At 52.9% G+C, this 22734-nt stretch overlaps 1 protein-coding gene across 1 annotated transcript; it reads left to right on the top strand.

Annotated features, from left to right (window-relative positions):
• The first annotated feature begins 18273 nt into the window (after window positions 1-18273).
• MYOD1 (myogenic differentiation 1) lies at window positions 18274-20386 on the top strand. The gene is made up of 3 exons (XM_037050166.1): window positions 18274-19118; window positions 19600-19678; window positions 19964-20386. The coding sequence occupies exons 1-3, from the start codon at window positions 18489-18491 to the stop codon at window positions 20212-20214; spliced, it is 960 nt and encodes a 319-aa protein (XP_036906061.1). The 5' UTR covers window positions 18274-18488; the 3' UTR covers window positions 20215-20386.
• The last annotated feature ends 2348 nt before the right edge of the window (window positions 20387-22734 follow it).

Below are 22734 nucleotides of genomic sequence, written 5' to 3'. Positions count from 1 at the left end.
AACCCAGCGGTCGGGAACTGAGCTGAGCTGTCCTCACCCGCCCTCCTGGCCTCACCCTGGCCCTTCCCTAGCCCTGCCTGGGGCTGCCAGGACCCACAGCAGGTGCCTGGACAGACTTGGGGCTGCAGAGAAGGGCTGGGTGCAGCAGGCCAGCCTTTGGCCAAGAACAGAACTCACAGAGAGACAAGTTCCAAAATCTTCCTCTTCCTCATTCTCCCCACCTCCTTCTCAGTACTTTTACTAACATGAGCTACCATTTACTGGATGCTCGTTGTCTGCCTTACACAGGGATGATGTATGTCCATGATCCCCTTAAGGCTCCGTCAATCCTGAACAAGGGGTGTTATTACCCCCATGTTTCCAATAAGGCAGTGGAGATTCAGAGAGGTTATAGGCCCAGTTCACGGTCACCCCATGGGTCAGAGGCAGAGCCAGGGTTCACACACAGATTTCGTCTTGCCCTTGTCCCCCGTGCTGACCCCAGGTGCTGCTCTCCTCACCCTGAGTGGTGGTGACCTCTGTTACACATGTCCGAGTGGGAGCTGTGGGACAGCAAGGACTGTCCCGTTGTCTCGATCGTCCCAGTGACGGTACCGAGGAATGTTAGTGGAATGATGTTAACTAGGCTGTTAGCACAGCAGGGGCTGCAGTTCAAACCCCAGGTCTATCTTACTTGCTCTATGACTTTGGGTGTTAACCTTTTTGTCTCCTCATCTGTAAAATGGGAAGGAAAATCATACTGTGGTATAAGGAGGATGAGTTAACTTAGGGGAAGCTCCTGCCTGTAGTAGGCGGTGCAAGTGTTAGATATTACACTTACCGTCTCCCACTAGACTAGAATGGGCCCTATAGTGGGTCCTTCTATTTCCTCATCTGTAAAATGTGGCTAAAAATATCCAATTTCCTGGATTAAGAGGATGCCCATAAAATGCCTGGGCAGAGGCTGGCATTGGTGGTGGTACTAGTGAGGCTGCAGATAGGATGATGAGGGGCTGGGCCAGCTTGGGCTCTCCTGGACACCCCATCTTTGCATCCGGTGGGGCACCATCCTCCTGTCCACATCCCCTCCAGGACTCAGTAGAGAGGGGACACAGAACCCACTCAGACTGTGCCCCTCAAACATCTGGAGAAAACCCCAGGTTAATGGCAGCCTGGGGACAAGATGCCTCCTCCTCACCCCTTTCTGGGTCTTCCCCAAGGAACTGGCAGCCCAGGGCACTGGGAATGGAGTCAAATAAACAGGAAGGTTTACTCGACAGAGTATCACCCCAGCAGATCACCCCAAGCAAACTTCTTCAAGAGAGGAATCCTGTCTTCAGTTACGCTGATAAAGCATATCAGGGTACCATTTTGTTGCTGTAAATTAATTATGTTAGTTCACATGTATAACTCATTTCTTCTTATAAAGAGCACCACTGTTCTCCACCAGCCTGAGCCTGCCACACAGCAGGCGCTCGCTCAGTAACTTTGACTGCATGGACAGTCAATCGGTGGGGGAAAGTGGGGTTATTTTGGTGAATACAAACATGTGAGATGGGAGGAGGGTTCTGTGTGGTAGCTGGAGAACCCTGCCAGCCTGACAGTCCAGTCCAGCCCTTTGGAGTCCCCAAGGCACATTTGAATGGCCCAGGACTCCACAGAACCCTGTTTGAAAACCAGTGGCCTACGTAAGTCCTCTTTTTAGGATGAGGACACTAAGGCCAGAGGGTCAGTGGCAGTCCCTGGACAAGATGCATTCTGGAGCCTTGGGTCAGATCTTCCCTGTCCCTCCCCCCACTCCGTGGGACAGCCTGTGTGCCCGTGGCCCACCATCCCCTCTAGGCGTTTCCCACCAGCCTCTGCTCCCAGCCTGAGCCAGGCGGGAGCCAGGCCCTTCCCACTGACTCCAGTCTGGGCTCAGTTCCTAATGTGTGTCATCCGGGGAAGGAAGGCCCATTGCCCAAGACCCCTCTTGAAACCACGGGGCATTCCCAATAGGTGCCAGATGAGCAGAACCTGCGGGTAGGTGAGGGCTGGGGGGATGAGTTCAGCCATCGAGGGCCTGGACAGGGGGAGCACCTCAGAGCTCCCCGGATCTTGGGCCCCACAGCAGTTGGGGGCATTTATGGGCCTTCCTATAAACTTCTGAGAGGGTAACTTTATCCCGCTTCTTTCGGCCAAGTATCCTCCTCCAGCAGCTGGTCCCAAAGCTGGTTAATCTCCCAGAGTGCTCAGCTTAAAACCCGTGACTCACAGCACCGCCAGTGTAGGGGGAGGGGCAGCCGCCTGCAGAACGTGGCGCCCAGAGTCAGCTGTCCAGGGGCCTTCTCCGGTTTCTCTAACTCGGGCCTGAGGTTTGGGGCCTCGTCGTCCCTCCTGGAGTCCTGCTCCTCCCTGGGCCCTAGATACAAGCTAGGAGAGGCCTGGACACTGGGAGGAAGGCCAGTTTCAGGGCCTTGGCTTTGGCCAAGGCCTCAGGCTGTCCCAGGAATGACCAGCAAGCATTGGCCTTCAAGGGCAGGGCGAGATTTCAGTGTAACTCCACTGTGGGAGAAAGGACAGCCCTGCCCACGGGGGGCCCCTCACCTGTATAGACCTAGAAAAATTCCCTTTCAGTCACAACGCCCTCCCTACAGATCTGTCATTGTCTCATCAGTGTGTGACGTGAGGGGCATGGAGAATGGCTAAACCAGCCTTCCAGAAAGAAACACAGATGTCCAATGGCCGCTAACTTGAAATGAGCAGAGTAAACCCGAAAGCTTTAAGTGGGGGGAAAGTGAAGTGGTGAAGAGTATTGGCCTTGGAGTTGGCGAAACTTGGGTTCAAGTCCCAAATCCGCCACTTGCTGGCGGAACAGCCTCTGTTCCCTAGTCTATGAAATGGGAGTCACATAAGTACTAACCTCAGAGAGTTAGTGTGCGAATCAGGTGAGATTCTGTTTTGCCTACCTGGGAGGTGGGAGCCACTAATATTATTATTCTCACCATCATCATCATCCTCATCATTGCTCAGGAGGCAGGTGAATCCATTTCATTTGTCGGGGACTGCCTGTGTAGCGAGAGGGAAGCGAATGGTTGGGAGCCTTCCAGCGACTCCTTTCAGTGGGTAGGGGTGTATTCAGATGAGCGTAACTCTGCGAGTGACGAGTGCGTGTCTGCGACTGGCGACACTCTGCTTGTTGAGCCTGAAGACCAAACCCCAGAGTCACCTCTAGCCACCCCATGAGTCACCTCATAGTCACCCCATGGCATGGGGCCCCACTGGTAGGTCCACTAAACAGGGCATAAATTGTGTGTTAACCTTTGCTGCTGTGGCTGCAGAAAATTTCTGCATTTTCTACTCTATCCAAAAAGTCCCCGAAACAGCCTGACATTTCTGTGGTGAAGAGGAAATGACCACTTTATACATTTCTATTATGGACCAGGCCTATATTAAACACATATATCTGGCCACATTTAGTCTTTGCGGCAATCCTGTGGGGTAAGCATACTGTTATTCCCGTGTGGGAGCCTCGTTATACGAATGGGCCCTATTCCTCACTCCTCCTGGTACCCGTGCCCTCTGCCATGTGTCTTTGAAGCTCTTCACATCAGGAGACCTATTTCTGGCCCCCTCAATTCTGAGTTCAATCATACAACTTGGGGTGGCCCAAGGGACAACGTACATGACTCAGGCAGAGATTCGAAAAATCACTTGGGCGACTCTGCCTGCACCTTGGCACCATTGCTATCACCATGCAAACATGTGCAGACCAGCCTTCTTGATGATGAGAGACCAAGGGAAAGGAGCTGAGTTGCCCCAGTTGCCCCAGTCAAAGCCAGCCCGGATCAGCCAGCCGGTCAGCTACAACACGGGAGCCCAGCTGGGCCCAGAGCAGCTTCCCAGGTGAGTCCAGGAGTGCAGCCCAATCTGGCAAATTGTAGACTCATAAACTAAACAATGCTTATCATTTGAACGCACTGACTTTTGGGGTGGGTCATTACATAGCATTATCATATTAATAGATAACAGATACATACCTTTTTTTAACAAATAGACTTTATTTTTTGATCCTCACCTGAATATATATTTTTATTATTGATTTCAGAGAGAGAGAAAGGGGGGGTGCGGGGAGAGAGAAAGGGAAACAGCAATGTGAGAGAGAAACATGGGTTGGTTGCCTTCTGTTCGTGCCCCGATGAGAATTAAACCTTCAACCTAAGTATGAGCCCTGACTGGGAATTGAACCTGCAACCTTTCGGTGTGTAGAATGACACTCCAACCATCAGGGCTAGAATTTATTTTTTTAGAGAAGTTTTAGGTTTATAACAAAATTAAGCAGAGTACAGAGAGATTTCCCATATACCCCCATCCCCATAAACACACAATCTCCCCCACTATCAACACCCTGCACCAGGGCGGCACATTTGTCACAACTGACGAGCCTGCATTGACATCATAACCACCCAAAGCCCGCGGTTTACCATAGGTTTCACTCCTAGTGCTGTACATTCTGCTCGGACGAATGCATAATGGCATGTGCCCACCATTGCAGCATCACGTAGAATGGGGTGCTCCCGGTGGGAGTTCCACTGCCCTCGAAGTCCCGTGCTCTGACAGTTCATCTCTCCCTCCCCCACACTCCCTGGCTAACACCCATCTTCTTACTGTCTCCAGCACGTCATATATTTGCCATCACACAGTATACAGCCCTTTTCAGATCGACTGCTTTCACTTAGTCATAAGCACTTGTTTCCTCCATGTCTTTTCATGGCTTGATAGCTCATTTCTTTTGGGCACTGAATAATATTCCATGGTCTGGATGGATGTACCACAGTTTATCCATTCACCTACTGGAGAACACCTTCATTGCTCTCAAGTTTTGATACACCATCTTTTTAAAAATGTATTTATTTTTTACTTCTCCATCTTTAGAGGGGGAGGGAAGAGAGAGGGAGAGAAATACCAATATATGGTTGCCTCTCATGCATCCCCCACTGGGAATTGGCCTGCAACCCAGGCATGTGCCCTGACTGGGCATCAAACCGCAGTTGTTTGGTTCAAAGGCCCATGCTCAATCCACTGAGCTACACCAGTCAGGGCCTGATACCCCCTCTTTTAGATGAGGACGTTGAAGTGCGAAGTGGTTAGTCTGTCCACAAACACACAGCCATAAGTGGCAGGTGTGGGAATCAAAGTCAGGTTTAATTCAGAAATCAGGAACTTCACACTCTTTTATTGGTCTGTCCCTATAAAACTATGCCCCCTTAGAGCCTTTTGCTTTGTTCTCATCCCTCTAGTTAGAAGAACAAATTTCATTCTGCCCCCTGGGATGAGGAAATATTTCCCTATCTGCCCTCCTGACTCAAACATTAGAGACTTAAATAAAAAGGCCAATACCAAGATGTGTTCAATTTTATATCTTTTAGCGCTAAGCACTGAGTAAAAACACATGATTTGTTCAAAGAATGCATGAGTGAGCTAAGCCAATGGGAGTCATTTGCTACAAGTGATAAAACTGCCTGTTCTGTTCTGGCCCGTCCTCCTGAGAGCCATGAGAGGTGAAGGTCATCAGAGAGCTGCCCTTGGGAAACGTTTTTAATAGATTTATACCTAGATCCTACACATGTGCTGATGGTTTCTCCCCATTAAGCTAAATGAGGTCTCCATCCTGGTGTAGGATAAAAGAGAAGGTGATGGAAGGAGGGGGCAGGCAGGAGAGACCCCTTACCTTCGTCCTCCCTTCTGTGGTCAGGGGCTACTAAACGTCAGCTATAACTATTCTAGAAGTCTGTGTCTGTAAATTACTATCTACACCCTTTAGATGTGGAAACCAAGGCTCCGAGATTTAAGGAACTTGCCCAAACCACACAGAGACAAAGCCAGGAGTCCAACCCAGGCAGTGTGAGTCCCAGAGCCCACAGGCTGAACCACACCACCTACACTGCTTCCCTCCACACGGCTCTTCCTTCCCATCTTCCTAAGGTGACTTCAGAGCCCTCCTATCTCAGGAACACACCATCTGTTGCCTTGGGGGGATTCACCAACTTCTTGGCCCTATCCACAGAATGAAGATCACAATCCTTACTCACTAAGCAGTCCACTCAATCCCACAGATACTTCTTGCCTTCTTTGTTTATCTTCACATAATTTCCTGGCCACATCTCAGCTACTATACTTACCACATGCATTATACACTTTATTCCCCAGAGCCCACTTGCATAGCTGGTATTCATTAGAAGATAGGTTAGGCCGCTGTCACAACAAATACACCTAAATATTCACTTTATTTCTTTCCTACATAAAATTCCAGGGCTGTAGACAAAGACTTGTGTGGTAACCTAACAATGCTGGGGGACCATGTTCTTTCTATCTTGTTGCTCTGCGACCTTCAATAAGCAACTTCCCCCACATACTCTGAGATGGTATACTAATTTTCTATTGCCACAGACACATTAGCACAAACTTGATCATGTAAAACAACATGTACTTATTATCTTACAATTGTAGTGGTCAGAAGTCTGAAATGAGTCTTACAAGGCTAAGATCAAGGTGTTGGCAGAGCCTCCTCTGAAGGCTCTAGAGGAGTATTCTTTCCTCGCCTTTTTTTCAGCTCTAGAAACTACTGGCATTCCATGGTTTGTGGACATATCATTTCAACCTCTGCTTCTGTAGACACATTTTCTTCTCTGACTTAATTGCCCCCCTCTTTTCCTTTAAGAACACAAGAGATTACATTAGGCAAACTAGCTAATCCATAATAATCTTCCCATCCAGATCCCTGACTTAATCACATTTGCAAAATTCTTTATGCCATGTAAGGTCACATACCCACAAGTTCTGGGCATTAGAATATGGACATCTTTGGTGGCTCATTATTCTATCACAGATGTATTCTCTAGCTCCTGCCATTCATGAATGTTCCAGCCAGGGGAAGGGAGAAAGAAAAGAGAAAAGAAACCATAACAACAAAGTGGCATGCAAATCACTTCCACTCAGATCTCATTGGCTAGAACTTACTCACATGGCCACAGATAGCTGCAAGAGAATCTGGAAAATGTAGTCTTCTGCTAAGTGGCCATGTTTCAGACTAAAAATTATATCAGTATGTAAAAATATTTTTTTTTAAAACCATAAGTATACAATCAGAAAACAAATTATATAAAACTCCACAGGCTAAATGTTCCAGTTTTTTTCAATGAATTGCAAAGGAAACAAAAATATATGGAGGAGGAACTTTTAGATTTAAAAGACAAATTATCCTTGGCTGGTGTGGCTCAGTGGATTCAGTACCAGCCTGCAAACTGAAAGGTTGCCGGTTTGATTCCCAGTCAGGGCACATGCCTGGGTTGTGGGCCAGGTCCTCAGTTGGGGGTGTGTTAGAGGCAACTGATTGATGTTTCTCTCACACATCATGTTTCCCTCCCTTTCTTCTTCCCTCCCTTTCCTTCCCTAAAAACAAAGAAATAGAATCTTTATTACAAAAAAAAACAGATTAACCAATTATAGGCCCTATTTGGATCCTACTTCAAACAAACAAAAACATTTATGAGACCATTGAAAATTTGATTTCTAATTGGATATTTGATGGTATAAGAAATTACTGTTATTTTTTAACACTTCCAGTCACTAATGGTGTTGTGGTAGTGTAAAACATGGTTTTAATTTTTTTATAAATATATATAAGTAAATTATATGATGTCTGAAATGTGTTTCAGAATAACACAGGAAGGGAGGAAGGGCAGGGTGTCACAGATCAGTTTTGGACATGGGTCAGTGGTTGCTGAAGCTGGTAATGGGGCTCACTGTGCTATTGTGTCTATTTCAACCTTTGACGTTCTTCACAGTGAAGAGTGAAAAGGGAGTTTAGTCCAGGAAGGGGAGGAGAGGTAGGGGAAGGACTAAATGAACTGAGAGCAAGTTTGATGGACCCAGCAAGTCCCCCAAGACCAGATGTCTATTTCTCCCCAACTCCCCTGCCTCTTCCTTGTTCCTGGGACAAGCACACTCTGAGCCCTCATCCCAAACTAGACAGTGAGACCCCCAAACCTCTGAGCCAGTGGATCAGAGGCCAAATGTCAGAGCAGAAGGGGATCCTCTTGACCATAAAGAACTCAAATCAGTGCCAGCTCCCAGTGCCCCCACATTTGACTTTGACTACTAAAGGTGGGGTGGTGTCCCTGCTTCAAGGGCATAGAGTGGGGACAAGTTCATCTCTATCCATTCGGAGACTCCTGGGCATAAAGGGGTCTCAGGAGTCCATCAACTCCATTCCCCTGTCTCCAAGGCCTGGGCCTCTTCGAGCCCGCTGGGTATGTAGAGCCCAGAAACCTATGTTCCTGTCACAGAGCTGCCACAGCCAAGCATATGTGAGCCTGGGGCAGGTTGCTATGGATTCCTATGCTGTACAATGGGAATAAATGTTACCACTGGCGTTGGGGGCAGGCAGGGACATTGGCCCCTGGGATGCAGCCTCTGCTAGGCCCAGCCTTCCCCGGGGTTGCCTTGCACAGAGCTGCTCTGTGGGCCTCGCCCAGCCTCCGCCCCCTGGCCCTGCCTGCGCCAGCCTCTCTGCATCTGTCATCAGCCCGCTCTGCTCCTCCGGGGCCAGGCTTTGTTTGGGGGCGACTGGCAGGCTGCCCGTGCATGCAGTGGAGGCGGTGACGCCCGCTGCTGCAGACAATACTCCAGAGGCTGCAAGGTTACCTACTCTTCCAGCCGTCCCACACCCCACCACGGCCCCCAGTTCCAAGAAGTCCAGAGCCCAGAATAGCCAGGCCAGGTCCCCCACTGCCCCATCCCCACCCACTGCTTGCTCATAGCTTCCATCAAAGGGAGAGCGAGCAAGGCAAGAGAAATCCGCAAGCTCCTACTGTGCCCCATGAGACAGGCTTCACACGTGGCACATGCCTTGGAGTGTGGAATCCTTGCAGTCCTGAGACATAGGTGCTGGGACTAGTCACATTTTACACTTGCAAAAAGTGAGGCTCAGGCCCTGTCTGGTGTAGCTCAGTGGATTGAGTGCGGGCCTGTGAACTAGACAATCACGGTTCGATTCCCAGTCAGGGCACATGCCTGGGTTGCAGGCCAGTTCCTGGCAGGGGCCATTTCCCAGCAGGGGATGCACGAGAGGCAACCATACATTGATGTTTCTCTTCCTCTCTCCTTCCCCTCCCCTCTAAAAACAAATAAATAAATATTTTTTTTAAAAAATGAGGCTCAGAAAGAATAAGTGACTTACCCAAGGTAAGTCAGGGGCAGAGCCAGCATTGGAATCTGGGTGGACCTGACCCCGAGGTCCAGAGGAGACACCTGGGAACACAGCTCCAGGCACTGGTCTCTGTGACAGGCAAGATCGGTGCCATGTTCCTGAAAGCCATGTTCAGACAGGGCCTGGGAGAGGTTGTGCTGTACCTTCAGGAGAAGCCAAAGTCTATGACACTCATGGTCCCCAGCGTCCACTGGGCTGAGGACCTCCAAGTTGAGTGTCTTTGCCATCTGAGGGATGGTTTCTGCACCCCATGCTGGGCCCTGGCCTCACTCAGGCTTCTGCTGCCCCATTCCCAGCCCTGACCCAGGCCAGGTGGAAGGAGTCGAAGAACAGGCCTTTGTCCTCCATACCTGGAAGGGAGGCGCAAGAGGGAGGCGGGAGGCCAGGGAGAAGCAGGGACCTCGGCAAGACTTATTCCTGAGAGGGAGTGGAGCCAGGAGTCTGGTGCCTCCATTCTACGTGGAGAAAGTGAGCCCCAGGAAGGGGTGGAGGGGCTCAGAGAGTGTCACTCAGCAGCTGGCGCAGTGGAAACCCTGGTCATTGGGCAGCAGGTCAGGCTCTCTCCATTGCACAGGTTTGCTGTCCTCCCCCCCCACAGTCCCTCCTCACTCTACCCTCTACCCTTGACTTAACATGTTGTCTTGCTTGTCCTAACCAGTGGGCTCCACTTCAGGCAGAATTCATTGGCCCCTCTGGAGGTCTGAGGAATCGCAAATGACCAAAGGTCCCAAATGACCAAAGGACCCCCAGATACAGTGCCAGCTACAGGGGGAGCATTCTATGTGGCACGTTGTCATGCCTTCTGGCCTTGACTCCTGCTGTTTCCTAAATCTGGAGTGACTTTCCCTTCAGTTCTCCAACTGGGCACTCCTACTCATCCCTCAGTACCCCAGAAGAAGAGCACCGAGTGTCCTCCTTGGGGAAGTCTTCTTGGAGATTCATAGGAAAGTTCATTGCCCACTCTGGGTGCTCCCACAGGGTGTTTTGACGACTTAAGTGTGGGTCTCCCTGTCCCCACTAGATGGAGCTCCCAGAGGCCAGAGGCCCTGTCTGAAACACCCTTTGATCCTGTCGCAGTGCCTAGCTTGAAGCCTTGGAACAGAATGGACACTTACAGGATGCTTGAGGATTGGAGGGACCGTAGGCCTGTTGGGGCAGGTGGGTTGTAAATCCCTTTCCAAAACCAAGGGGGAAGCAGCAATCCAGGAGTGCTTCATGGAGGTGGCAGGAAAGGATGGAGGGCAGAGGCAAGTGGCAGGTGTCCCAGGCAGCCTGGATACCACTCATGAGGCCCTTGCCCTCTGTCTCTCTGCCAGTAAAGCCCTGCCCTGTGTGCCACTGGCCAGGGGTGGTCAGGCTTAGGGGAGAAAATCAGGCCTCCCCAAGGCATCCGACCTCCCCTTGGAGGCACATGGCTGGGGCAGCTGCTGGGGGCAACAGCTGGTGTCTGTCCCTGGAGCCCAACGGCTGTGTGTGCCTTAATCCCAGCTCCTTGGAGCCCCCCAGGCTGGCAGGTGGGCCGATTGGGCAGAATGAAGGCAATGGTAGAGGGGTGGGGAGCCAAGCCCCTCCCCAGGCCCCCACAGCTGCCCACTGGATCTTACCACATGTGCTGTCCCCATCCCCAGCCCCCCCCAGCCCCAGCTCCCCCTCAGCCCAGAGCTGCTCCTCCCTCAGCCCTTACTTACATGGAGGCCTGACCTTTCTCTGGGCAGCAAGATTCAGCTCTAAAAGTTTAAACTAGAAACTGCAAAGAACTTTGCCGCAGCCAATACGCCCCCTTAGCGTCTTCTTTCTGGATGGAGTGGGGTCAACCAGACACATAGGTGGAGGCAAACGGTCACACTGGGACCAAGGTGTGGATGTACCTGACATAAAGTAGGAGCAGTGAGTGTGAGACACCGGTGTGGTATGGACGTGGGGTGTGAGGTGTGTTCTGTAGGTGAGGTGTACACAGCGTGGGAGGTGTATACGTGTGTGAGGGATGCAAGGAGTACGAGGGGCACGTAGCACATGATGTGCAGTGGGTGTGAGGCACAGATGGTGTGAGAGGTGCACACAGTATGAAAGCTACGCATCCTTCGTGTGAGACACACTCATGTGGGAGGCGTACATGGTGTGGAAGGTGTAAACAGAATGTGAGGTGTGTATGACATGTGAAGTGTACAGGGAGTGGGCGGTGTACACAAGTGCCAGGTTGCAGCTGTGAGGCATGCACTGTGTCAGATACACATGAAGTGTGACATCCGCATGGAGTGTCGGGTCCACGCTGAGGGTGAGTCGTACGTGGAGTTCGAGGTGCACATGGAGCGTGGGGTGGACCCGGTGTGAAGGATGTGTTCGGTCTGTGAGGTGAACACGGTGAGAGGTGTGCACAGTTCATGGGGCGCTCATGCCTGTAACCTCACACAAGGAGGTATGGGGGTGAGGACAACGGGTCTGTCCAAGGAAAGTGCCTGTGTGCTCTGTCCGGGACCCAGACACTGGACCCTTGGCACGGCCTATGGAGGGCAGTCGGCAAGGAGACAGAGGGACGTCCTTTGGCTTTTCACAGATTCTTGCGTGTGTAAGTTAGAAAGCTGCCTGGAGAGGCCTTCTCATGATCCTGCTGTCCTAACAGAACCCCTAACACGCCTGCCTCAGCACTTCCAGTCATTGAGCTCTGGTCACCTTATTTGTGTTGTCCTAGGAAACCACAGTGACTTTGTATTTCAGACCCCAGGAATCGGGGCCACAAGGCCCCTGTGCTCACCTCTGAGGTACGAAAAGGCTTTAATGACCTAAAGAATAAGCTGAAGGGAGAGAGTCTGGATGAATGAACTCCCTGGGTCTTTTCAAGAGGCAGGTGTCAGGTGGTTCTCAAAGTGGGTCTCCGTTTCGCCTGCCTCTGTCAAGCGCCCCGAGCCCCTGCCAGCTTCCTTCACTGGCTCCCCGGTGCGGTGGGAGGACTGAGGTGAGGGCTGTGTGCGGGCGCAGGGAGGGAGGTGCTCACGGGGCTGCCAGGGTGTAGCCAGCTGTGCAGGCGACAGGGTTTCTCCTCCAGCAGCGCCAAGATGTGTGCACAGCGCACTGTATCCAGACTCTCGTGTGTGGGAAGCATCCCATCCTCACCTCACCCTGGGATCACAAGTCAGCCATCAGAGCCATTCTCAACGCCCATCTCATGCCAGCCCTGCACCCCTCACCCAGCCCAGGCAGGACCAGACATTTGGGCCACATGTTCCTGGAAGAGCAGGAGCCATGCCTTTCCTGGTCCCCATGGAATCCCCTGCCCCTGGCGGAGGTGACTGTCCCATAGAAGGTGCTCAGTGCATTCTTTCTGCCTGGATGCTCTTCCCCAGACGAGCACATGGCTCACCCCCAAATCTCTTTTCTCTCTTTGCACAAATGTCACCTCGTCATCCTGACCCCTGTTTGTAGTTCTGCAGCCAGTCCCACCCAGGCCCCCCAATCCCACTCACCCTACTCTGCTTTCAGTATGTTGACCTCAGCACATCTCACTTAACAAATTCCACAATTTACTTATTAGCATGTTTATTGTTTGCTGTTGTTTTTTCTGTTAGAATGTCAGCTCCACAAGGGCAGGGAACTTTGTTTTGCTTTATTCCCAGCCCCTGGCACAGAATGCAAGCTGCATAAGTATTTGCTGAGGGAGTGAACGAACTGGATGGGATGCCTGACCCGCCCGAGACCCACAGCGCCCGCAGCGCACCACCCACCAGCCACCCCGCTTACCAGGGCAGGAAGGACGAATACTTGCCATTTGTCATCTCCCTGTGCCCATCCCCTTCCACATGGACCCCTTGTCTCCAACTCCCAGTTCATCTGCTAAACTCCAAGCCTCGCTGATGTGTGGGAGGCCTAGAACACTCCAAAGTGGGCAGGGCGGCCATCTGCAGAGAATCTCTGGGATGCGGGCCCTGAATCCGGGGCTGTGTCTCTACTCTTCGACCACCAGAGACTGGGCCCAGGTCAGGATCCATACCTGAGCTTCAGGCTTTCCCAGGGAGCATGGTTGGCTGGGGACAAAGGGGTGTGCCTGGGATGAATCCAGGAACAAGAAAGGGAAGCCTGGGGAGAGAGAGGGGGCACCTGGGGCTGGCACTGGCCCACCTGGCCCACTCGTGTTTTCACCCTGTGGCCCTGTGGCACCCCTCATCCCGGGCCAGATACACAGCCTGTGCCAGGCCAGAGGGAGAGGACACACGTCCAGCCTGGGCAGGGGCAGGGTGCTTGAAGACCGGGACAGGTGCAGGCTGGATTGGGTTTCCAGAGGCTATATATATATATAAAAGCTGCCGAGAGCCCTGAGGCCGGCCACTCCCTGAGGGTGCAGCGCTGTGGGGCTCAGGCTGGAACGCTCTGCATTCCTGCCCGGAGGCTGGCTCTCCATTTATAGCCCCGGGCAGGCAGGCCAAGGGAGCTGAGGGTGGGGGGACTAGGAAGGGTGGAGGGAGAAGAGGCCAGGGAGCCCTCCCTCCCCACCTGTTGCCAAAGGAGCTCTTCATTGTGAAGACTGGAAAACCAAGGGCAGGGGTGAGCTGTGAGCTTGCCACAGATCACATAGCCCATCAGTCTGCTCAACCTTGAACTGGAGGGAGAGGCGCTGGGGGATGGCCCCTCCATGGACCCTCAGCCCACCCAGCACAAGTCTAGCACTAGTGTCCCGGAGGGACCCCCGTGACGAGACTCTGCAATGTAGAGGTTTGGACTCTTCCAGCTTCCACACTTAGTGTCCTCCTCCCTGCCCCCAAGCCAGCACTAGGACTAAATGGCACCAGGTCCTAGGATGGACAGACTTCTCCCTGCTCTTTTGGTCACAGGGATATGTCAACACGGTGGTGTTGACAAATCTCTCCCCCAAGATGTGGGGGCACAACCAGGAGAGTGGCCTTGGGCAGGCACGGGTCCCTGTGCTGGGGAGGTCAGTGGCCGTCACCGAGTCCAGGAGTTCTCGAACTCATCAAGCAGCTGAAGCCGCGTAGCAAACAAAGCCCCACACGGAAGTCTGATGTGAAAGTGTCATGTACCACTAGGGTGTGTGTGCATATTTTTAAAGTGCTTCCTAATTACTGAAGAAGAAGATAAAGCTATAAATCCAGTTTCAAATGATCAAAGCAGTTAAGCTTTCTAAGCCACAAGTGATAAAATATCAAATGTGTTTGGTAAGTTCAAACATAGCATTTATTTATTGTAAAGGCACCTCAATGACAGCAAAACACAAAAAGCAAAGTTATAATCACTTAAGTGTCAGCATCCAATTTATTTTTGAGTTTGCTCAGGTTTGAGAAAAGTCTAGATTTGCATGGATATGTGGTTTGAAAGCTCACCTGGGAATCTCAGAGGCCTCTTTAGTGAAATGGATTGACTCTTCATTCATTCACTCATCCAGCACGTTTATTGAGTGCCTAGTAGGTGCCAGGCATTCTGCTGAGGCCTGAGCAAGTGGGGAAAAAATGTTTGTTTCAATCCAAATCGCTCATATAACACTTACTCATTTTCTTCATCGCGTTAGTCAAATGAAGACTCAAGCTTACAATAAGCACCAACTCTCTCTTTGGTGCACTGTTGTGTTGTGATTTTATAGCAAGTCATGTGTAATTGCTCAGCATAGTGGAGCAGGTCCCTGGCGGATGGGCCTGAGTCTTGCCCGGGAGGAGCAAGCATGTGAGGGCATGTATGTCTGATCATGTGGGCAGCTGTCCAGTCTAGAAGAAATGCAACCATCCTCATTCAGGACCCACTTGAACACGTTCAGACACACACCCAGAGATTCAAAGGGCCACCCATTCATCCATTCATCCGACGTTCACCACGTTCCTACTCTGACAGCCGGGGGCTGGTTTCTGGATATGCCGTGATGAACAGAACGTCCCTGCCTGTGTGGAGCTACATCAGTCAATGAACAAAACTAATAAAGGAGATTATTGAGGAGTGACTGTGCTAAGGTGGAAATGAGCAGGTTGGTGTGACCCAGCTACCTCAGGGTGGTCAGAGATGTTCCAAGGAGCCGGCGTTCGACCTGAGACCTGATACGTGAAAAGCAGCCAATCTTGGGAGGAGCCCAGAGGAGGGAGCTATAATCAGCAAGCACGAAGCCCTGAGGCAGAGCCGTGCTCAGAATGTTGGGAAGCAGGAAATGTGGTCTGTCTGGAATGGTGTGACCGAAGGGAGCAGTAATTCAGGGGGAATGGCAGAGACGGGTCCAGGGCAGCTCAGGGGAAGCCTCACAGACCAGAGACAGGAGATGGGATTTTAGATGAAATGCAATGAGAAGCTGTTCGGGGGTCTGCAGCAGAGGGAGATATGATCTGTGTTGTTAAGGGACCACTCAGGCTGCTGTGCAGTGAATGGATACACCAGGACAGGAGCAGAAGTAAGAAGAGCAGCCAGGAGGCCGTGGGGGGTGCCCACACCAGCAGCGTGGAGCCCAGTACAACACGGTGGCACTGGAGATGGGGAGCCCTGAGAAATGTCTTAGAGGTCAAGTGTGTAGGTCTTCCACATGCATAGATCTCTCCTCTGAAACTCCAGCCTCCTCAATGTCCACTGTACATCTCCACCTGGATACTGAATATGCATTTCAAATTTTGCCCAAACTCGGACTCTCAAGCTACCACCCATAAACCTGCTCTTCCAGGAGTCGTCCTCAGCTGCTCTCATCTCGCTGCCCATCTCCAATTGTGAATAAATCTTGCTGGCCCCGTGTTCGAAATATGTCTGGAATTCAATCACTTTCACCATCTGTACAGCTGCCACCCACATTGAAGCCACCATTACTGCTCACTTTGAATCGTTCAATAGCCTCCAGTTGGCCTCCTGCTTCTGCCCTTGTTCTCTATAACCGACATGTTCCTGTTAAGATGTAGGTCAGATTATGACATTCTCCTCTTCTCAGAGGCTTTCCAGAACACAGTTTCTTTGCGCTCTCTCTCTGACCCCATCTTCCACCACTCTTTCACTTGCTCACCCTTCTCCAGAGATACCAGACTCCTTGCTGTACTTTAAATCTGCCAAACAGAATCCTGCCCCAGGACCTTTGCACATGCTGGCTCCTCTCTGTTCGCTCCAGATGTCTACTTCTGCACACCCCACCCCCGCTTCATTCAGCTCTCTGTTCAAATGTAATCATCCCAGAGAGGCCTCCCCTGACCACTCCCTATAATGAAATAATCGCCATCACTTTGTTCCCTTGCCTTGTTTTATTTTTCCTCCTAGAACGTATAATCTCCTGACATCATGTGCTTCCTTGTTTATTCACTTATTGTCTGTCACTCTTCCCTAAAATGTAATCACCATGAAAGCAAGGTTTTGGTTGTGTTAATTGCTTTATCCTCAATACCTGGACCAGTACCCGGCACATAATAGATGCTCCATAATATGTGTTGAATGAATAAATGAATGTGGGGTTATGGAGTGAAGCCCTGCAGGAGGGAGACCTTGAGCACCTCTACAAGTGAAGAAAGCAGGGCACCAAAAGAGCCCTTTAGAGTTGGTGGGAAGAGAGGGCTTCCCAGCACCCAGAGAACCAGTGAGGACAGCTTCCAGAAGTTAGTGAGAAAGCCACAAAGGTCACTCTTGCTTATACTCTGGGCTCCAGAAGAAGAGACCCACGGGAGTGTGTGGTCCAAGGGAGACCTCCAGCCAGAGTGTTTGGAGGAAAGTGTGGGCTGCAGATTAAGGAAGAGGCTGAGAGGCCCTATAGGGTAGGGACACCCCAGGGCTTGTGAGGGAGCCAGAGATTCCATGGGGCGGTTGTCTCCCCCTATTCCCAGCCTCTGCTGTGGGCCTGCTGGGAAGAAAGGCAACTGCAGACTCTGCAGGAACTGAGCCCTGAGACGGACTACTCAGGCCCCTGTCGGGGCTCAGTGCCCCAGCCAACGACCGGGATGCCCACAGGGAGCGCACAGCCCAGCAGGTGCCTGGGGACAGAAGTAAGCCCTGCTGGGACCGAGGTAAGGGCTTCCACATCCTTTGTCTCTAGATTGCTACCACCATACTCACTCCAAGAGGTGGCTATTATTATCTCCGAATTTACAAAGTGGGAAACAGGCTCAGAAGGTGAGCGACTTCCACAAAATCACACAGGAAACTGCGGAGTTTGGACTCGAACTCGGGTCATTGGTCTGCAAACTCCACTCCCAGGATGTGAGGTCCTCAGGAGGAATCCGGGCCTTTGAGGCCTTTGCGCAGGGAACGTTTCTGGCACAGCACTGCGCGTGATCAGGAGGTACGAAGAGAGAAAGCAGACGGAGCCTTCTTCCTGGCCGAAGAGGTATCTCCTCCCAGAGCGTCACTGGATACTTGGCTGCCAAAACGAAAAGCGCAGATGGAGAGGGGCACGAGTTCGCTCCCTCCCTCCATGCAGGGGCAGGAGCTGACTTCGGCGAGAGTCGCGCGAAGCTTTAGCAGCAATGGGAAGATGAGCAGGAACTGGCCTAATAACGAGGCCACCGCGCTCAGTGTGTTTCTGGTTCATCCGCTTAGATTCTCCGAGTCTACCTCTCGTTGAGCGCTCCTCTGCCTCTGATTGTAGCTTTTTCTGCTTTCTGAATATCCCTCAGCCTCTTGGTTTATCTCTCACCATCTCACTATCCCAGTCTTGAGTGTGTCTCTGCCCCAAATCTCTCCGTATCTGATTTCTACACCGACCCTATTTCTGGGTCCTCCCCTCCCTCATCCGCGTTCCATCCCACCAAATCAGAGGGCAGGGGGGCCCGAAGTCAGCTGGGAGGTGCGTGCCTGCGGCCAGCGTTTCCCGTGGACACAGGAAGAGCCTTGTGCTGGAGAGATTTGGAAAGAGTGTGCCCGGGAGCCAAGTGGCCGCGTTGAGCTGCCAGCTTCTGCCTCCTTGCCTAGGGTGGAGACAGAGAGCGCGTGGAGTGCGGAGAAGTAGGGGGGTGGCCCCTGTGGCCACCCTGGGGATCCCAAGCTCCTCCCTGCCCTGTTCCTATTGGCCTTGGGTGCCCCCGCCCCCCGCAGCCCGCTCCCTCTCCAGGACCTGTAGGCTACTACCGGTTAAATAGCCCCCGGCGCCTGCCTTGTAGATAGGGGTGGAGAAGCCCTACGGCACTGCCGCCAGTTTCCCCGGCGTCCGACAGGCGGGACAGGACCCCGCAGGATAGGGGGCGGTCGGATATACATTCAGACCCCCAGCACTTTACTGTCATACGGCCGGAGCTTCAGAGCTGCTGAAAGTTAGGGCAACCCCTGCCGAGGGGTTGGGCAAAGCCAGGGCTGCTCCACTCTCGGCCCGGACATGGAGTTGCTGTCGCCGCCGCTGCGCGACGTGGACTTGACGGGTCCCGACGGCTCTCTCTGCAACTTTGCCACAGCGGACGACTTCTACGATGACCCGTGTTTCGACTCCCCGGACCTGCGCTTCTTCGAGGACCTGGACCCGCGCCTCGTGCACGTGGGCGCACTCCTGAAGCCAGAGGAACACTCGCACTTCCCCGCTACGGTCCATACGGCCCCGGGCGCGCGCGAGGACGAGCATGTGCGCGCGCCTAGCGGGCACCACCAGGCGGGTCGCTGTCTACTGTGGGCTTGCAAGGCGTGCAAGCGAAAAACCACTAACGCAGACCGCCGCAAAGCCGCTACTATGCGCGAGCGGCGCCGCCTGAGCAAAGTCAACGAGGCCTTCGAGACGCTCAAGCGCTGCACGTCTAGCAATCCTAACCAGCGGCTGCCCAAAGTGGAGATTCTGCGCAACGCCATCCGGTACATCGAGGGCCTGCAAGCGCTGCTACGCGACCAGGACGCCGCGCCCCCTGGCGCCTCCGCCGCCTTCTACGCGCCTGGCTCGCTGCCCTCCGGCCGCGGCGGCGAGCACTACAGCGGAGACTCAGACGCGTCCAGCCCGCGCTCCAACTGCTCCGACGGCATGGTAAGGCTGGCAACCCGGGCTGGAGGAGAAGTGGGGCAGCTCTGGGGTGCGGTGGGGGGTGGGGGGGCAAGGGGGTTATCTGGGAAGCATTCCGAGGGTGGAGATCTTGCTCTGTGGGGGGAGGGTTGGACGGGACCCTTCCCTGGAATAGACCCTGTGTCTTGCGCAACTGTCATTGGGGTGGCCTAGAGTTTGGGGAATGCGCGGAATAGACGCGATCGACCCTATCGGGAGGGCTGTTAAAACCCTAACAGCGAGGAGCTACTTTTCCTCCACTTACCCTGTTTCCAAAATGAAGATTTGCCCTCCGCCCTCTATTGGCCTGACACGCGGCATACAGCCCCTGTCCACCCTTACCCCATACTAACTCCATTAAGAAGGGCAGGAAACTCGTGGTGAGACCTAGGGAGTTGGGGAGGGAGACCGAGAGAGTGGTATTCCGGTCCCGCGCTCCTGAGTCGGTCGCTCTTGCCATTTGCAGATGGACTACAGCGGCCCCCCGAGCGGTGCCCGGCGGCGGAACTGCTACGATGGCGCCTACTTCAGCGAGGCGCCCGGTGGTGCGTATTCGCGCCTCCTTCTTCCCACGTTCCCTTTTGAGCTGCCCTGGCTTCCCTCTACACGGGGATTCCCCCTCCCCTCACACGCACCCATTCTGGAAGATGATACGAGGAATGAAATGCGAAGCGTGTAGCTCCCTCTCTTTTCGCCCCGCACTCTCGCTGGATCGTCCGGGACGGTGGCAGGCCCTCAGTTTCCCCGTCTCTCCTAAGGCACTGGGACCAGAAGTGGGAGAGTTGTCCGAGACTCAACCGCTGCATACTAACCTACTCCTCCCCACGCAGAATCCAGGTCCGGGAAGAGTGCTGCGGTGTCGAGCCTCGATTGCCTGTCCAGCATCGTGGAGCGCATCTCCACCGAGAGCCCCGCTGCGCCCGCGCTTCTGCTCGCAGATGCGCCGCCGGAGTCGTCTCCGGGCCCGCACGAGGCAGCCGCCACCAACGAGGGCGACCGCGGAGCCCCTACCCCCACCCCTGATGCTGCCCCGCAGTGCCCGGCGGCCGCGAACCCCAACCCGATCTACCAGGTGCTCTAAGGGTGTGGACAGCCGTGTCAGAGGACGTCGCTGTCCACCTGTCCGAGGGATGGTGCCCCTAGGGTCCCCTCGCGCCCAAAAGATTGAGCTTAAGTGCCAATCTCTGCCCCCAACCGCGCTTTAAAAGCGACCCCTCCCGAGGAGGAGAGGCAGGAGAACTGATGAGTTTCGCCTCCAGCTCCCCAGGGCAAGGACACAGTCCTTTTTTTTTCTCACGCAGCAGCCTTCCCTGAGACCCGCTGCGATGACCTTTATGGTTTCCTCCGTAGCCCAGAGTTGATCCTGGAGGGGCCAGGCCCTTCCTCATCCCCACCCGTTTCCCGCATGGGAAGTGGAGCCCGAGCAGACCCAGCCCCGGTCCCTGGACGCCCGGGTCCCTTATGTAGTCGTGGCCTCTCCTTTCGCAAGCTCTGAGGACATGAGCTCTTTCCCACCACCAGCGCACTGAGCTCTCCTCCCAAGTGTAACAAGTGTGAGGGTAACCACTCCCACCCCCTGTTCAGGACCACTTTTTGTAATACTTTTGTAATCTATTCCTGTAAATAAGAATTGCTTTGCCGGAGCAGGAGCCCCCAGGGCTGTATTTATCTCTAAGGCGTGGTGTGCGGTGCGAAAGGGACTTTGTATGTTTATACCAAAAGGGCGCGCGAGCCGCAAGAGCTCGCTCAGGTGTTCAAATAAAAACGCTAATTTATACCGCGGTGGCTCTGGCTTTCCCTAGGGATAAAGGCAGAATATTGACCCACAGGAAAATCCACAAGCTGGGCCCACTGTACAGCAACTGGCCCTGTACGTAGGTGGCAGGCGGGTTGCAATAGGGAGCCTGGGCCAGGAGAAGGCGGGAGAGGTTCGTGTGTCTCCTGTATTTGGGGGGGGGGGGTTCCTATGACTGTGCAGAACATCATCACACACAGGTCGGTGCTTTCCACATCAGATGCATATCAGAATGATCTGACTAGATCACTAGTGTTAGAAAGAGATCCGTGCCTGGCCCCGTCCCCTAGAAATTGTACTTAATGCATCTACGTGCCCCAGACACCTGGGGCCAGGTATTGGTATTTTTCAAAAGCTTCCCAGGTGGTTCTGAAGCGCATGTAAGGTTGAGGATCTCAGTTAACCATTCAAAGGGTGAAGCTAGAAGGATCACTGGGAAGTTGTGGCCCCAGGTGCCCCTCAGAATCCTCATGGGGACAGAGGATGTGGTAGGGTGCTCACAGCATTCTGAGGAGACATTGGATAAGTGTGAAGGGGCATGGTAAGCCGTGTGGTACTTACAGGGTCTTAGTGACAGGCATGACCACACGGGAACATCACTGATGGGCAGCCAGGTACAGATGCTTCTACTCAGCCAGTAACCCAGCATGTAGAGCATGTTGGCACTGTCAGGTCTGGTCAGACCCAGAACCTGCCTCACCACAGGTGGTGTAGACGCTCTCATCAAGATCTAGACACTCTGACCGCAGAGGAGGGGCCACTGATTTAGCCAAGGTGCCAGGAAAGGCTTCTTGGAAGAGGTGCCACTTGAGCTGTGTCTTGAGAAACAAGAGAAAACAACCCAGTGTTCACAGACCCACACAACCACAGGGGAGAGATCAACACACACACACACACACACACACACACACACACACACACTTCTGTCTCCCATCCTCTGCTAGAAGGGCAGAAGTCTCTCCCTAGCCATGAGACATCCTAACCTCACCCTGTAACACACATACACTTGCCATCAAGCCCTCTGTGCTTCCTAATAACTCCCTCACAGACGCTTTCCCCCCTGAAAACCTTACAAACCCACTTCCAGGGCTCTGATCACTAAGTTGAGGGTTGGGGGGCACTGAGAAATGCAGACAAGATGTGATGCTGGCAGGAAGGGCCTCACTCCATATCTGAGGACCTGCCCCCGCTCTCCCCAGCACAGTCTCCCCAAGGAGCCGCCAGAGTTGCTTTGTTACTAATGCTCTTCAGCTTTTCTTCTGCCTGCCTCCCCAGATGTGCCATGGGGTTCCTTATACTTCTTTGAGACCCCCTGGGGCTCATTCATGAATTCATTCATTCAACAGATGTGAAGCCCTATGCTAGAAGGAGAAAGAGACCAGTGGACACAGTTCCTGCCTCAGGAAGCAAGCAGGCATTTGGGAAAATTGTATCTTTTAGCAATTGGTTACCTTACGATGAATTAAGTGCTATGTGGGGGTGTATGTGGCAGAAGAATATGGTAGGAACAGGAGGTGTAGATAAGCAGGCCACCCTTAATAAGAAACTTGAAGGAGCTGGTCAAGAAAGAGGAGTCGAAATAGGGTGCTCCAGGCTGAGGAAACCATAGGTGCAGAGCCCCAGAGGTGACAGAAAGCAAACTGTGCCTTCACAGAACCAAAACTGCTCACAGGGAGGAACCAGTGGTGAGATGGGGACAAAGCAGAGGCAGGGCCACAATGGACCACATTTGGGCTTTATCCTGAAGGCAGTAAAGAGTCCTAGAAGAATCTAAACAGGGGAAGGATTCAAGTTAATCTGTATCTT

The sequence above is a fragment of the Sturnira hondurensis genome, unplaced genomic scaffold (genome assembly GCF_014824575.4).
Source record: "Sturnira hondurensis isolate 20B ecotype Veracruz unplaced genomic scaffold, ASM1482457v3 Scaffold0006505, whole genome shotgun sequence".
In the NCBI taxonomy this organism is placed as follows: Eukaryota; Metazoa; Chordata; class Mammalia; order Chiroptera; family Phyllostomidae; genus Sturnira; species Sturnira hondurensis.
Note: the sequence above shows the minus strand (reverse complement) of the source record. Positions and strands in the feature narration are given on the sequence as shown.

Excerpts from the sequence above, each read along its gene's own strand:
- MYOD1 (XM_037050166.1), top strand. The coding sequence starts at position 18,489 with ATGGAGTTGCTGTCGCCGCCGCTGCGCGACGTGGACTTGACGGGTCCC. Across the intron at positions 19,119-19,599 it reads CCAACTGCTCCGACGGCATG|ATGGACTACAGCGGCCCCCC; the intron begins GTAAGGCTGGCA and ends TGCCATTTGCAG. Across the intron at positions 19,679-19,963 it reads CTTCAGCGAGGCGCCCGGTG|AATCCAGGTCCGGGAAGAGT; the intron begins GTGCGTATTCGC and ends CTCCCCACGCAG.